Source organism: Cervus canadensis, chromosome 26 (genome assembly GCF_019320065.1).
Source record: "Cervus canadensis isolate Bull #8, Minnesota chromosome 26, ASM1932006v1, whole genome shotgun sequence".
Classification (NCBI taxonomy): domain Eukaryota; kingdom Metazoa; phylum Chordata; class Mammalia; order Artiodactyla; family Cervidae; genus Cervus; species Cervus canadensis.
In genome coordinates this window covers 39,664,170-39,678,553 of record NC_057411.1, presented here as the reverse complement: position 1 = coordinate 39,678,553, position 14,384 = coordinate 39,664,170, and the positions used below count along the sequence as shown (strand labels likewise).

At 52.4% G+C, this 14,384-nt stretch overlaps 1 protein-coding gene across 7 annotated transcripts in view; it reads left to right on the top strand.

Annotated features, from left to right (window-relative positions):
- Nucleotides 1-14,384, top strand: part of EVC (EvC ciliary complex subunit 1) — an 88,936-nt gene that overhangs the window by 36,881 nt on the left and 37,671 nt on the right. For all 7 annotated transcript variants that reach the window (XR_006265634.1, XM_043447723.1, XM_043447719.1 and 4 more), the window contains 2 exons: nucleotides 1,445-1,593; nucleotides 3,952-4,050. Coding sequence is in view for 6 of the 7 variants with exons in the window: in XM_043447723.1 (XP_043303658.1) it covers nucleotides 1,445-1,593; nucleotides 3,952-4,050 (248 nt within the window). In the remaining variant the exon portion in view is untranslated. The remainder of the gene's footprint in view (nucleotides 1-1,444; nucleotides 1,594-3,951; nucleotides 4,051-14,384) is intronic.

Below are 14,384 nucleotides of genomic sequence, written 5' to 3'. Positions count from 1 at the left end.
AGGCTGTTCCACAGTTGTCTGTGTCACTGGGAGCTATGGTTTCACGTGGTCATGTGTGACCACATGGAAACCTGCTGTGGCTGGGACTTTGGACAGCATAGAATCTGAATGCTTCTGGCCTTGAGGTCACCACACATGGTGGACGGGGCTTTACCAGTGGGAGGGAGTAGCCAGGCTGGGACAGTGAAGCAGCCCCCTAGGTGGGGCTCCTGTGAAATGGGACAAGACAGAGGAGACAAGGAGACAGTCAGGGTGGAGGGAGGGCCCTGGTCTCTGCTGGCTGCACTCTTTCCTTGGTGCTAGAAGCTAAACAGATTCTCAGGTCAAGCCCTAGGAAGCTTGCCTGAACTGGGGTAAGTGCAGAAGGAAGCATGACATGTGGGGCAGCTGGGGGAGGTGAGATGCTGAAACCAACGTCTCCAAGGGCTGCAGCCCCTTGTGACCCAGCCCTCACCTCGTCTCCAACCTCTTTGGCCAACATCTCCTCCGAAACCCAAGTGAACAGAATCTGGCTGGCCTCTTCATTGTCTCCACTCCCAGGAGCCTTCTCTGGGGTCCCATGCTGCCCATGTCTCCTCCCCTACCGCCACCCCAGCCCTCATCAGCACGATTCCTTCTTCCGCATTTCTCATCTTCCCTGGACCATGAGCACCTTGAAAGCTAGGCTGGGTCCTGCTCACCGGTCGGCCCCAGTTCCCAGCGCTCTGCATGGTGTGCCTCTGAGGCTGAGGGGCCTGGGTGGGCTGAGAGGTTGTTTTTAGTGGTTCAGCTGGTAAAGAATCCGCCTGCAGTGCGGGAGACCTGGGTTCGATCCCTGGGTGGGGAAGATCCCCTGGAGAAGGGAACGGCTACCCACCCCAGTATTCTGGCCTGGAGAATTCCATGGACTGTTACAGTCCCTGGGGTCGCAAAGAGTTGGACACAACTGAGCGACTTTTACTTTCCTCTCGCCTCAAGTTTACCTTCCCCCACCGCAGGGGCCCTTGGCCTTGGTTCACCCGCCTCCTCTTCTGCTGATCTAATAACTCACCCTGGCAGCTTTTGGATCTTGACTCCAGTCTGAAATGTCACTGTCTTCCTGCAGACTCAGGCCCTCTGTCCTGTGTCACCGGCCACTCCCTGTTCCCCCCTCCCCTCCCCCATACATATATACTCTTCTCTTCAGGAAAACGCCCCTTTGTTTATCTCCAGGTCAGGGTGAAAGCCTCGCCTGTTGTTCTGAACCCCAGGCTGGGAAAAAGCAAGGGAGAGGTCCCTTAAAAATGACAAGGGACTTTGAGGAGCTCCTAACACCAGCCTTTTGGAAGGACCTAAATGATAAAATGAAAAGAAGAAATGAGACTTGCCCCAGCGTTTCTGACACTCCACGTGCTGGAAGAAGCAGCCAGTGGAGGTTTCGCCAGGCGAGCAACCTGCAATGTCCCTTGTTTTGTTTCAATTGCAGAGTTTGTCCAGCGAGGCAAAGACCTGGTCAAGGCCTCGCTGGTGCGCCAGGCAGAGGAGATGGCAAGGCTTACGCTGGCCCAACAGGAGGAACAGAGGAGCTTCCTGGCTGCGGGGCAGCTGACCGCCCACCCCGAGGAGTTCCTCCAGGTGACCTGCTCCCGACTCACGCCCAGGTCCACAGACATAGCCGTGGAAAGGCGGTGGGAGGGTCTGAGGAGAGGGCCTCTTACAGATGGTGCCGGGCAAGGGCCCAGCCTGCAATGGAGGTCACCAGGCAGTGTCCCCAGAGGGGACAGGCATGTCCCAGGTGCGAGGCAGGCAATTACAGACAGGGATGGGGCCCCTCACTGGGTCAGGCAGCAAGTCAGAGGAGGACCCTGCACATGGGGCAGAGCAGGAAGGACCAGAGAGGTGGGAAGGCTGGACAGTGCTCGTGGCCGTGACTGGAAATAAAAGATAAGAGGACCCCCAGGAGGACAGGAAGCAAGATGTCACCCTGCTTGAAGGAAAACAGACAAATTGGTGCAGCAGAGGCTGGAAGGACCAGGGCTTGGGGTTCTCAGAGGACAGGACTCTGCCTCATGGTGCCCTGCCAATGGGTGTGTGGGGAGGGGCTGTTTGTCTACGGCTCGTCGCCCAAAGTTGTTAAGCATTTGGGTGCTGGGGCAGCAGGACCTGGGTTTGAACATTGCCTCTCTCGCTGCGTCTGGCTGACCACTTGGCTTCAGCTTCCTCATCTGTGCATTGGGAATCATCGCACCTACTAATGGGGTTGTTGGGACTCAACCAGACCAAGCGAGGGACAGCCATAGCCTGACTATTTCTCTGTGCGAGCAGCTGCTTGTCTCTGCTCTGCCAAGGAGATGGCAGGACCGTATCGGGGTCCAGGCTCGGCCCAGAGCGCAGATACTGGTCTTCCCTGGGGGCCAGCACGGTAGTATGGCTACCTCCCCCGCCCCCTAGTGAGAAGCCAGCAGAGGGACCCTCAAAGATGGAGGAGAAGTCTTCGCATCCCTGGGTCCCTGGTCCAGTGCTCTTCCCCACCCACAGAGCCTCCTCCCAGGACCCATGCCTAGGGTTTCTGGGATTTGATATAAAGTCGGGTGGGGGCTGCTTCTGTCTTTGAGAAGATCCATTTGAAATGAGAGTGATAAGATATGATTATACAGTTTTCTGTTACTCTGAGATTGCTGGGTCCTCCTCCCTGACGTCACATGGCTCAGGGGGAGTCCTGAGTGTGGAGGCAGTGATGCCTCAACTCTGCAATCCAGGATCTCAGCCCAGGCTGGTGCACACTGATGCTCAGGAGACGTGGGACCAAGGAGGGAAGGGTTGAGTGGATACCTGCGTGAATGAATGACTCAGTGAATGAAAGAATAAGTGGAAAAATGAATGAATGGATGGACCCACAAAGTGTTAGTCGCTCAGTCATGTCTGACTCTTTGCGACCCCATAGAGCCCACCAGGCTCCTCACTGCCTATGGAATTCTCCAGGCAAGAATAATGGTGTGGGGTGCCATTTCCTTCTCCATGACCCACAGAGGAACACATAACTGAATGAATAAATGGAGAAATGACGAACAGATGAATGAGTGAATGAAGAAATGAAGGAATGAGTGAATGCATGAACAAATGAATGAATGGGTGGATGCATGATGGACACAAAAGCACAAATAATTGAAACAATGAATGGGCGGCAAATGACCGAATGAACAGGGCCTGATGAATGAGCGTGGACTTTGGCCCCTCGCCCAGCCCCTCCCTCTCTGGCTCCTGGTCCTCCCTATCAGGTCCCCTCCTGTTCTGCTCCCATCCAGGCCAGAGGCTTCTGACTGCCTGGTCTCCGCTGCTGTTGCTGCTCCTTGAACCTGGCTTGGATTGGCTTCCCATCTTCCCTCCAAGGACCCCTCCTTGTCCTTCAAGACTCAGCTTATGTGTCTCCCTCACCGGGACTCTTCCCCTTCTGCTGACCCCTAAGAGGAGTCCACCCTCCATACTTGGGCCCCAGGGGTCTCTCTGACTGTGTTTGGAGCATCTGGTACATGACTCTCTGTCACTCTGTCCGGCTCCTCGAGGCTGGGCCAGCCGCATGGTCAGAGGGGCTCAACTGGCCACTGACCACCCTGATAATGCTCAGGCTTTGCTGGATGGGCCTCCCAAGACCTGGGTGGTGATCCCCAGGAGCTGAAATCAGAAAATGATGTCTGGGGAGCTTGTGACAGGGCAGGGAGATGGTTGGGGGAGGCTGGCGTCTTCTCCTGTTGGATAGATGGACAAAAGCATTCAAAAGTTTCTTATTTTCCTGGAGATGGGATTCACTGGTCCCAGCCTCAGCCACATTTCACAAGCCATGAAAATCATGTGACATTTCTGTGCTGCGGTTTCCTTGGGTATAAATCATGGGTGACCATCCTTCCGACGTGCGAGGCAGGGTCAGTTGGGGAGGTTGTTCAGGGGAAACAAATCTGCATCTCTCTGCAGATTCAGCCTCTGTTTTACTCACAGGCATTTCACGACATCCTGGAGACGCAGAGGCTGACGCAGGGTGACCTGGAAGAAGAGGAGGATGTCAGGGCTGCCCAAGCCGTGGCTGCACTCTGCCAGGTACGTGGCCTCCAGGCGGGACTGGCAGAGAAACCTCAGAATCCGGGCATGCGTGAGAACCTCACAGCCTCGGGGGCCAGGGACCCCGAGACCCACTGGGCAGAAACCAGGGAGGGCAGTTGTTGGTCCAGGTCACATCCGAGGCCCCTTCCATTTCTGAGATCTTTGGGACCCTCACCTCCACATGTTCCAGGAGGCAAGGGTCTTTGAAAGTCAGCTCACCCATGTTGAGAGTAGCCTGGCGTCGATGGGTGTTGTGAGTGTGGAGCGGTGATGAGGAAGGAGGGTTAGGCTTGAAATAGAGGCCTGGGTTCAAGTGCCAGCGCCACCTCTTTCTCCCTGGGCAACCTCGTTTAGCCTGAGACGAGGGCTGGCTCTGAGAAAACAGGAGAGAGCACCCAAGCCCTCCAGAGTCAGAGGGTCTCTGGGATACGATGATGACTGAGACAGACAGAGAACCTGCCCCAGGCAGGACCCAGAGCTGCTGGGAAGGTGGAAATGTGGCCCCAGTCAGGAAGGAAGGTGACGTGTGCCGCGTTGGTGGGGAGTGCCCCAGAGAAGGTCCACCTGGATTCAGGGGGCCTGAGCCTGCGTCCTGGTTCTCCTCCCTCCTCACGGTGCAACCTCCAGAACATTACTTGGCCTCTCTAGGACTCAGTCTCCCTATCTGTGAAATGGGGCCAGTGATGCCCTTCTTCACGGTGCTGTTGTGGGCACTGAATGTGCATGAGACCAGACAGGGGTTGGCACCTGGGATTTGCCCAGTCCAAGTTCACTGCCCTTACAGCATCTCTGCCAATGGATGCAGAGAGGAGGGGTAAGAGACGCCAGGGACGGGGGGGTGAAGGTGAGTTCAAAGATGGCCATCCACAGAAGGTGATGCCTGAGACAGGCTTTGAAGTGGGAGACAGGCTCCTAGTGGACCGGGAGTCAGCAGGCAGCCCAGGCAGAACACGAGAATGGGGAAGGAGCACAACGCCCATCATGACGGCAGCAATGCGGGGTTCAGGGGCATCTGTATGAGTTTGCAGAGGCCGCCATAGCAAAGCGCCCAGCCTGGACCTTAAATACAGACATTTATTTTCTCCTTGTTCTAGAGGCTAGAAGTCCAAGATCAAGATGTCATCAGGGTTGGGTTCCAATGAGCCCTCTCTTCCCAGCTTGGAGACGGCCACCTTCCCACCGTGCCGTCACGTGGCAGAGAAAGTTCAGGTGTCTCCTCCTCTTACAAGGACCCCAGTCCCATCAGATTTGGACCTCACCCTGTGACCTCACTTTTACTTTCACTATCTCTTCCAAGGCTGTATCTCCAAATATAGTCAGAGTGGGGGTTAGGACTTTAGTATATGAATTTTGGAGGGATGTAATTCCATCCGTAATGGTGAACCTCACATTTCATGTCCACCGGGAACCTCAGAATGTGAACTAATGTGGAAGCAGGGGGGCTTTGCAGTTGTGATTAGTGGAGAAGAGATCATTCTTGGTTAGCATGGGCCTTAAATCTGATGACTGGTGTCCTTACGCGATGGTCATCGTGAGGACGCAGACACACAGGGAGGCAGCCGTGTGAAGACGAGACCAAGACTGGGGTGATGCAGCCACAAGCCAAGGAACACCTGGCACCTCCAGAAGCTGGAAGGGGCAGGAAGGGTCCCCCTAGAGCCTCCGGAAGAAGCTGATACCTTGATTTCTGACTTCTGGCCTCCGTATCTGTGAGAGAATAGACTTCTGTCGTCTGGGTACCTTGTTTCAGCAACCCCAGGACACTGATGCCGGAGCCAGTTTTGCTCAGACCCAGCCCCTGTCCTAAGTGCTTCCTGAGTATTTCATCATTTCATCCTCATGAAACTCTTGTGAGACAGAAACTGCATTTTCCTGACTTCACAGATGAGGAGCCAGGAAGGGTTTTCTTGAGAAAAAAGCCAGGTGGGATTCAATTTGTCAAAGCCCAAGACTCCCAGGCAAGAAAGGAACAACACCATCCCCAAGGGAGTCAGGACTCAAGTCCCTGGGCTGGGAGTGAGGATACTGCGTTCTAGTCCCCTCTGGGTCCTCACATGCTGTGTGACCATGGGCTGGTTACAAAACCTCTCTGAGCTGGCTCAACCATCCTGCTCAGGTCCCACAGCCAACCTGCTGCAGTGAGATGGGATTTAAAGTAAGTCTCTCCAACTTCAGTGCTCTTGTGCTCCCCATGACCCGTGCTGGTGAGCATGGGCTGTGACTACAGCAGTGAAGACAAGTTTCTGAACCCAGACTGGCCTAGGGTCCAGTCCCATCCCAGCCACTGACCAGCTGTGTAGTTCGAAGCAGGTTATCTCGCTTATGTCTCAGTTTCCTCCATGTTAATCACATCCGGATGCACAGCAGAGTTTGAGGACCACTGCTTTGGTGAGGAAGGGGTGAGAGTCCGATGGGCTTCGACTCAGGGGCACTTGCCACTGATGATGTCCAGGACCCCTGTGCCCATCTGCACTCTCGTCAGGAAGGAGTTAGTGTCCCATCTGTCACTTCCTCCCTTGAGCTGGGATTAGAATCTAAAGTCTTGGTCGACTGAGTGCTGCTTTCCTCCTCCTCAAAGCCAGGAGAAAGCACCCGGTTACTGCTATGAGGAGGAGATACACATACCAGTGCCTGGCCGGTCTCAGCGGGTGGCCATGAGTAGAGCATTGTCTATTAATAAAGACCTGTTGACGATGCTCATGTGACCACAGCCTCATCCCCCCAGCAATATCCCTAGGATGCTGTACATTTGGCTTTACTGTGTCTGGTCTGGCTGTTGGCCCGTTAAAGTCTGGTCAAAGAGGTAAAGACACCCTTGTTTCTAATAAGAGGAGAGGCTGGCGGGTGTGAGCGAGGGGCAGTCCCTGCTGGAGTTGCATCTCGGGAGGAGGCACTTAGAAATGCCCTGTGTTAGGAGGGATTAGGGGCAAGGTGAAGGGGTGTTGGCAGTTCTGTGCCTCTGTGCAGGTGCTTTTGAAAGAAATGGCCAGAGGCCTGTGCCAGCTTCTCCCCCAGAGTCAGTGCAGAGCTGTTTCCTATTATTCATGTTGTCGTTTCATATCAGTTCAGTTCAGTCGCTCAGCTGTGTCTGACTCTTTTCGACCCCATGGACTGCAGCACACCAGGCCTCCCTGTCTATCACCAGCTCCCGGAGTTTATTCAAACTCATGTCCTTTGAGTCTGTGATGCCATCCAACCATCTCATCCTCTGTCGTCCCCTTCTCCTCCCACCTTCAATCTTTCCCAGCATCAGGGTCTTTTCAACTGAGTCAGCTCTTTGCATCAGGTGGCCAAAGAGTTGGAGCTTGAGCTTCAACACCAGTCCTTCCAATGAATATTCAGAACTGATCTCCTTTAGGATGGACTGGTTGGATCTCCTTGCAGTCCAAGGGACTCTCAAGAGTCTTCTCCAACACCACAGCTCAGAAGCATCACTGAGCAGTCATTTCACACAGAGCCCTCTGGTCCATACATGCCTGTGTGCTCAGCGGCTTCAGTTATGTCCGACTCTTTGCAACCCTGTGGACAGTAGCCCCCCGGGCTCCTCTGTCCGTGGGGTTCTCCAGGCAAGAATGCTGGAGTGGGCTGCCGTGTCCTCCTCTAGGGGAGATTCCTGAGTCAGAGACTGGACCTGCATCTCTTATATCTCCTGCATTGGCAGGCAGGTTCTTTATCGCTACACCATCTGGGAAGTCCCCTGGTTCCAGATAACTTTGGTTAAGTTTACATCCCTTAAATGTGGAACTCATTGCCTTGAGTATTGGGAACAGCTTTACCTGGTATTTCCAAAAGAACGAGGTTGAAATCCTCTGATGTAATGGAAAGAAGCTGATTGGAAGACTGGAATACGTTCCTGGATGCGCGACCTTGAACGAGGAGAGCCTTAACCTCTCGGAGCCCTTTTCCTTATCAGGGAGATGGAGACAGAAAGCCTGTTGGCCTTTGTGGCAGCGCAGAGTGCAGGGGGGGCAGGGCTGAGGGCCTGCCCGTGGCTGGTGCTCAGTTAACGTCTCCCCTTCTGCTCAATCTCTGAGCGTGTTGAGCAGGAGGCCTTGAGCCCAGGGATGGTAAGCATGACTCTGGATCCAGGGTGAGAGTGTGGCTTCCTCACCAACCAGCTGTAAGCTTGAGAGCTTGTTAGTTCATTTGTTCAGTGAATATGATCAAGCAATGCTTTGTGCAACCCACGGTCTCAGCACTGGGGCCTCAACAGTGAACCAAAATAAAAAACTTCATTTTTGTGAAGTTTGGGAGGCATGTGTGAGGTTCCAGCAGGGAGGCCAGTGTGGCAGCCGTCGGGGAGGGGGAAAGAGGGATGGACTGAGGTCAGAGCCTCGTCTCATAGGGCCCTGCAGTCCATCTGAAGACATTTGCATTGACTTCTTTTATATACATATCTATTTATCTATTTGGCTGTACCAGCTCTTAGTTACAGCATGCGGAATCTTCGATCTTTCTTGTGGCATCATGGATCATGAGTTGCGGCACGTGGAATCTAGTTCTCTGACCAGGGATCAAACCCACTCCCCCTGCATTGGAAGCTCACTGTCTTAGCACCATCAGGAAAGTCCCTGCATTGACTTCTGGGTAAGAAAGGAAGTTTCAGGTGTGTTTTGAGTAGGGAAGTGATTTGCCTCGTGTTTCTGAAGGATCCTCTGATTTCTGTGTGGAGGATGGACTGTAGGGGGCAAAAGTGGAAGCAGGGATCCCTGGGGAGGCTCTGCAGAGGTCCAGACAAGAGATGCTGGGGGTTTGGGCCTGGATGACGCTGGTGGAGGTGGTGAGAAGGCATGGGATGGGGGTCTATTTTGATGGTCAACATCTGGGTCTCCTCTTCAAGTGGGGATAATAAATTTTCTTCCTATGGCTATTCAGAAGTTTGAGTAAGTTCACATGTGCAAAGCATATAGAAAGAAATGTGTGTGGCACACAATGAGCACTTAAAAGTCTGTTATCATGAGCCTGGTTGTTATCACTCATCGTCTGGAAGGGTGTGTCTGCACCAATCAGGCTCACGAGGTAACTTGCCTTGCAGTCTGCTGGCTCTTTCCCAGACCTGGTCACACAGAGACATAATCCCCCCTTTCTTTGGACACTGATCAAGATAGTGTAGGCACGGTGGCTGCGAGATAAATTTGATCACCACCTAAGGGTGCTCAGGCTACAGAGATAAGTGCATTCTTCTAACTTCCTAGTGTCCCTTGGCCTCTTAAACAAACAGTAAATTTTCAGTTTGACTGAGATGAATGCCTGTAAATTACACATCTCAGTGACTTTTAAAGGGATTCCTGAAATGAGCCCAGAGTCTTCCTGATAATGACAGGCACTGAGTTTGCCACCGTCACATCGAAGGGTGCCCCAGAGACCTGCTTATTTGTTTGTTTATTTCTGACTGTCCTCCCTACGCTGTCTCCTGAAGAGCTCCTGGGTGTGTAGGATGATAACAGCCCTGCCAAGGTCAGCTCTCACAGCTTCTGGTTCTCACAGGAAGTTAGGGCAAAGAAGAGAGGCAAAAAAGTGAAACTCTTGTCTTCGAACAAAGCAGAAATAATAAAGACAGGCACTCGTGACATGTTTGTGAGTAGTCCCCAAGACCACGCTCACTTCTGATATCAAATGCAAACCCAGAGGTGCCCAAGACCACCCTCAAGTTCAGTTCTATAGAACGGTGCTTGTTTTTGTTGTTGTCCAACTGCTCAGTCATGTCCGACTCTTTGCAACCCCATGAACTGCAGCACTCCAGGCTTCCCCATCCTTCAGTATATCCCAGAGTTTGCCCAAATGCATGTCTATTGGGTCAATGATTCCGTTCAACCATCTCATCCTCTGTCGCCCCTTTCTCCTCCTAGCTTCAGTCTTTCCCAGAATCAGGGTCTTTTTGATAAGTCAAGTCTTGGCATCAGGTGGCCAAAGTATTGGAGCTTCAGCTTCAGCGTCAGTCCTTCTAATGAATATTCAGGGTTTACTTCCTTTCAGATTGACTGGTTTGATCTCCTTGCTGTCTAAGGGACTCTCAACAGCTACAGAACAGTCCCCAACTTTTTTGGCACCAGGGACAAGTTCTGTGGAAGACAATTTTCCGGAGGGGTGTGGAGGATGGGAGGGAGTGTTTTAGGGATGATCCAAACACATTACATTTGTTGTACGTTTTATTTCTGTCATTATTACATCCCCCCCACCTCGGGTCATCAGGTATTAGATTCCAGAGGCTGGGACTCCTGCTCTGGAAGGACTCACTGAAAGCTGTTCTCGTGGTCACAGTTTAGGCTACAGATCAAAGACAGTCAAGAAAAGAGGCACATGGGCAGAGTCTAGAGTTGCATACAGGAAACTCCCAGTTGTCCTGTCCCAGTGAAGTCGTGGACAGCACTAACTTCTTCCAAGATTTGTGTCTGACATTACATACTGAGCATTGCCAACCAGGGAAGCTCACCCAAGCCTTAGCATCCCTAGTACTTACTGGGGCTCAGTCATGTAGATGTGGTTGACCACCAGCATGGCTCATCTTAACCCCCAGACCCTCTGGAGGTGGAGCTGATGCCACCTGGCCCAAGAGCCCCACCCTAAATCACATCATGGTCATAGATTGTCTAAAGCTGCCCAAGGTCACCAGGTAAACAGAGACCCTCTAATCAAGCAGGACATTCGAAGAACTTAGAGGTCACTTCCTAGGAAGCAAGGACTAAGGCCAGGCCTCTCTGTTAGCAAGGTCAGCTCTTTCCTGCACAGCACTGAAATTCTGTTCAAGGTCACACAGTTGGGGAGCCTGGGGTACAGGCCCAGGGCCCTAACATTTCGATGGGAAGAAGCGATTCGATGGACAAGGTGAGGGAAGGGGTGGGCAGTCCTTGCTGGGAGTCTCCTGCATCTCCTGCCTTGGCAGGTGGGTTCTTTAACCACTGAGCCACCTGGGAAGTCCAATTACTCTACTAGTCTTATTAAAATAGAACAAAAAGCCACGTTCCTGTAGCTTGCTGTGACATGTTCTGCAGAATCCAGCTGGGGATGACACATTGCAGGCAATCAGTCAACATTGATGAGTAAATGAATGAGCGAATCAATGAATCAGTGACTGTCATGTAATCAGTGCCACCCTGAAGGTGGTGTGTTCTTGCTGCTAGAATAAACGACCACAAATGTAGTGGCTTAAAACCACAGAAGTGATCACCTGATGTTTCTCGAGGTCAGAATGGGTCTCACTGGGCTGAAATGAAGATGTCAGCAGGGCTGTGTTCCTCCTGCAGACTCCAGGGGAGAATCCGTGTCCTTGCCTTTTCCAGCTGCTAGAGGCACCTGCATTCTTTGGCTCCTGGTCCCTTGCTCCATCTCCAAGCCACAGTTAGGCTTCTCCTGGGTCTGTGTCCATCCTGCATCTCCTCTCACTCTGACTGCCTGCCTCTTTCTCTTTCGTTTACAAGGACTCTTGGAATTATCTATGTGGGACTCACCTAGATAATCCAGGATAATCTCATCTCAGGGTCCTTTTAATTCTTTAATCACATCTGTGAAATCTTGGACTGTGTAAAGTGGATCCTTCAAAGTGTCCAGGGATTAGAACATGGACATCCTGGGGAGCCATTATTTTGTCTACCACAGATGGGAAACAGTAAGTTTTCAAAGAGTACAAGAAATTAGGTTTGAGAGAAATACCAAAACAACGGCTTGGGGGCAGTGTTCTGTTGGAAGTGGATCTTGAGAAGAAAGTTGACAGAAGTGTAGGCACCATATCGGTGCTGTCCCTGGAGAGAGGATTTCAGTGGGCGCTATAGAGGACGAAGCCATTCCATGGTCATTTATCAAGGTTAAAGTGTGATACCTCGTCACTAGGAATGAGTCTGAGAAAACATAGACTGGTGCTTTCACATCTGCCTTATGGTAGCACACCACAGGAATGTGACTTTTTTGTTTCAATAAGGCTAATAGAGTAAGTGGGCTTCCTAGGTGGCTTGCTGATAAAGAATCCTCCTGCCAATACAAGAGATGCAGATTTGATCCCTGGTTCAGGAAGATGCCCTGGAGGAGGAAATGGCAACCCAGTCTAGTATTCTTGCCCGGAAAATCCCATGGACAGAGGAGCCTGGCAGGCTACCTTTCATGGGGTCACAAAGAGTCAGATACAACTGATCAACAGTTGTCAAGAACAACAACGATAAGTAGAGTAATTAATTTATGTTTTCTTTATTTGTAGTAAATATAGTAAAACTTGCCCGTGCCCTCAGGTTACCATGTAGTACTCAGTTATACCTGTCCTCTCCTTTTAGTAATTTTCACAGTCAGCTCATTTCCCTGCAAAGAAGTACAAAAGTACAGGTAAGATAAGAGTCACCCAGGTCAGGCTGTGGGCCTGACCCAGCTGTGTACCAGCTGTGAGGCCTGGTCACTGGTGAAGTGATATCACTTCACCTCTCTGATCTAGGGATTCTTAGCTGCCTTCTTTGTAGGTTGACCATATGAAAGAACCCATTTGACACCCTAGAATGCGACCCATAGCTCTCAGGATGAAATCCAGCATCCTTAACCTGGCCGTGATGACCACCCAGCCTGGTCCATGTAGTGCTCACATGGCCTGACTCATAAGACCCATCTGACATAAGACCCAAAAGCCAACCTGGTCTGGTCCACGAGTCCCACCCTGCTTGGGCCATAAGACCCCCTGACCTAGCCCACGAGGCCCACATGACAAGCCCCACTCACCACCTGTCTGGAGTCATGTCTATTGCTCCCTGCCCTTCAGCCAACCTCAGACATCCCTCAGCTCCCCGAAGGTGACCTTCTCCTGCCTGCCACAGTGCCTTGGCACATGTTCTTCTGCTGCTTAAATACTGCTTCCTGCAGTCCCCCAGTTTGGCTTGTTCTCATTCTTGTCTCAGCTTACACATCACTTCCTTGGGGAGCCCTTCCAGATCGATTAGATCCCCTGGTCTGTCCCTAGGTCTCCTAGCCTCTCTGCCATCACACTTGCCATAGTGTACCATGAGTTCCTGTGTGATGCCTGCCCCCACCCTGGGCTATGCTCCCTAAAGTCAGGGTCCACGTCAGCCTCATTTACCCAGTGGCTGTGGCCCACAGTAGGTGCTCAAGAGATATTTGCAGGGTGAACCCATGCATGCTGTGAGGATAAGACACCTTTACACCAGAGCTTTCACCTTTCGGGCCCCTTCCATCTGGTGTGGAATCACAATACTATGCCATGAGATACCCCAAAACCCAGAGGCCAAAAATGACAGTGATTTATCCTCAGGGTCTGTGTTTCTGCCAGTAGTTGGCTGATCTAGGAATGACTGACACAACTTGTCCATGCTTTCCTGTCTCTCCTCTCCTCTTGGGACCAGTGGCTGGCCTGGAGATGTTCTCCTTGCAGTGGCAGAGGACTGGCCTCCAAACTAGCCCACTTGGCCTCCACCTCATCTTGTTGGCCAATGCAGATCACATGACAGACCCAAAGTCAAAGGGTGGGGGAGGTACTTCCCACACCCCTGGGGAAAACATGTCAAGGCTCTGGGGCAAAGGGCATGGCTCTGGGGAAGAGAAAGATCTGGACCCAGTGTGCCCCTCCACACACGTGTCTCCGGCATCTCCTGTCTTCCAGGCGCAGATAGGGTGAAGCCCCAGAGAGGAAGAGTCACCCCCGGGCACGCTGCTGGTGAGTGGCACAATGCAGGTGGTGCCCAGGCTCCTGACCCTTGATCCCACCTGTTTTTAAGAGACCCGACTTGACCTGTGTCTTGACCTGTGACCTTGCACTGTTCTGTCCCAGGATCCTGGGCACACCCCATTCTGAAGCAGGTAACTGTGTGTCTTAGAACACGCAGGGTACCGTCCCTGCCGGGGAACATTTCCGGTTCCTGTGATGAATCGAAACTCGGCAGAGAGCCGGGCCATGCCTGTGGGATCCTGGAAGGATGTTTTATTCACTCAGTCACCACCCACCGTGATCAGGATGTCTTCGAACCTGGTTGCATTCATGCCTTGCTGGTCCAGACTGCCGGATCTTGACTCCTCCTGTATGAGGCACTGAGCTCCTGTCTGCCCTAGTCCGCAACCCCCCCAACGCCCCACCCTGCTGGGCTGACCCCCTGCTGCTCTTCTGCTTCCCCAAATCCGTAGCTCAACCCACACTGCTCCACCAGACTTTCTCCTGCCTCTGCTGGGAAGAGCACCCTTCCTTACCTCCCTTCTCCCTACCCTGCAGACAAATGGAACCAAACTGCCTTTTCTCCAAAACGCTCAGTTCCTGGAAGGAAAATAGCCATAGGCAGCCTTTTTTGAGATCCACACTAACCCTCCCAGCCTCTCTGGAATGCTAAGAGCCAGTGTTTATGAAGCGCTTG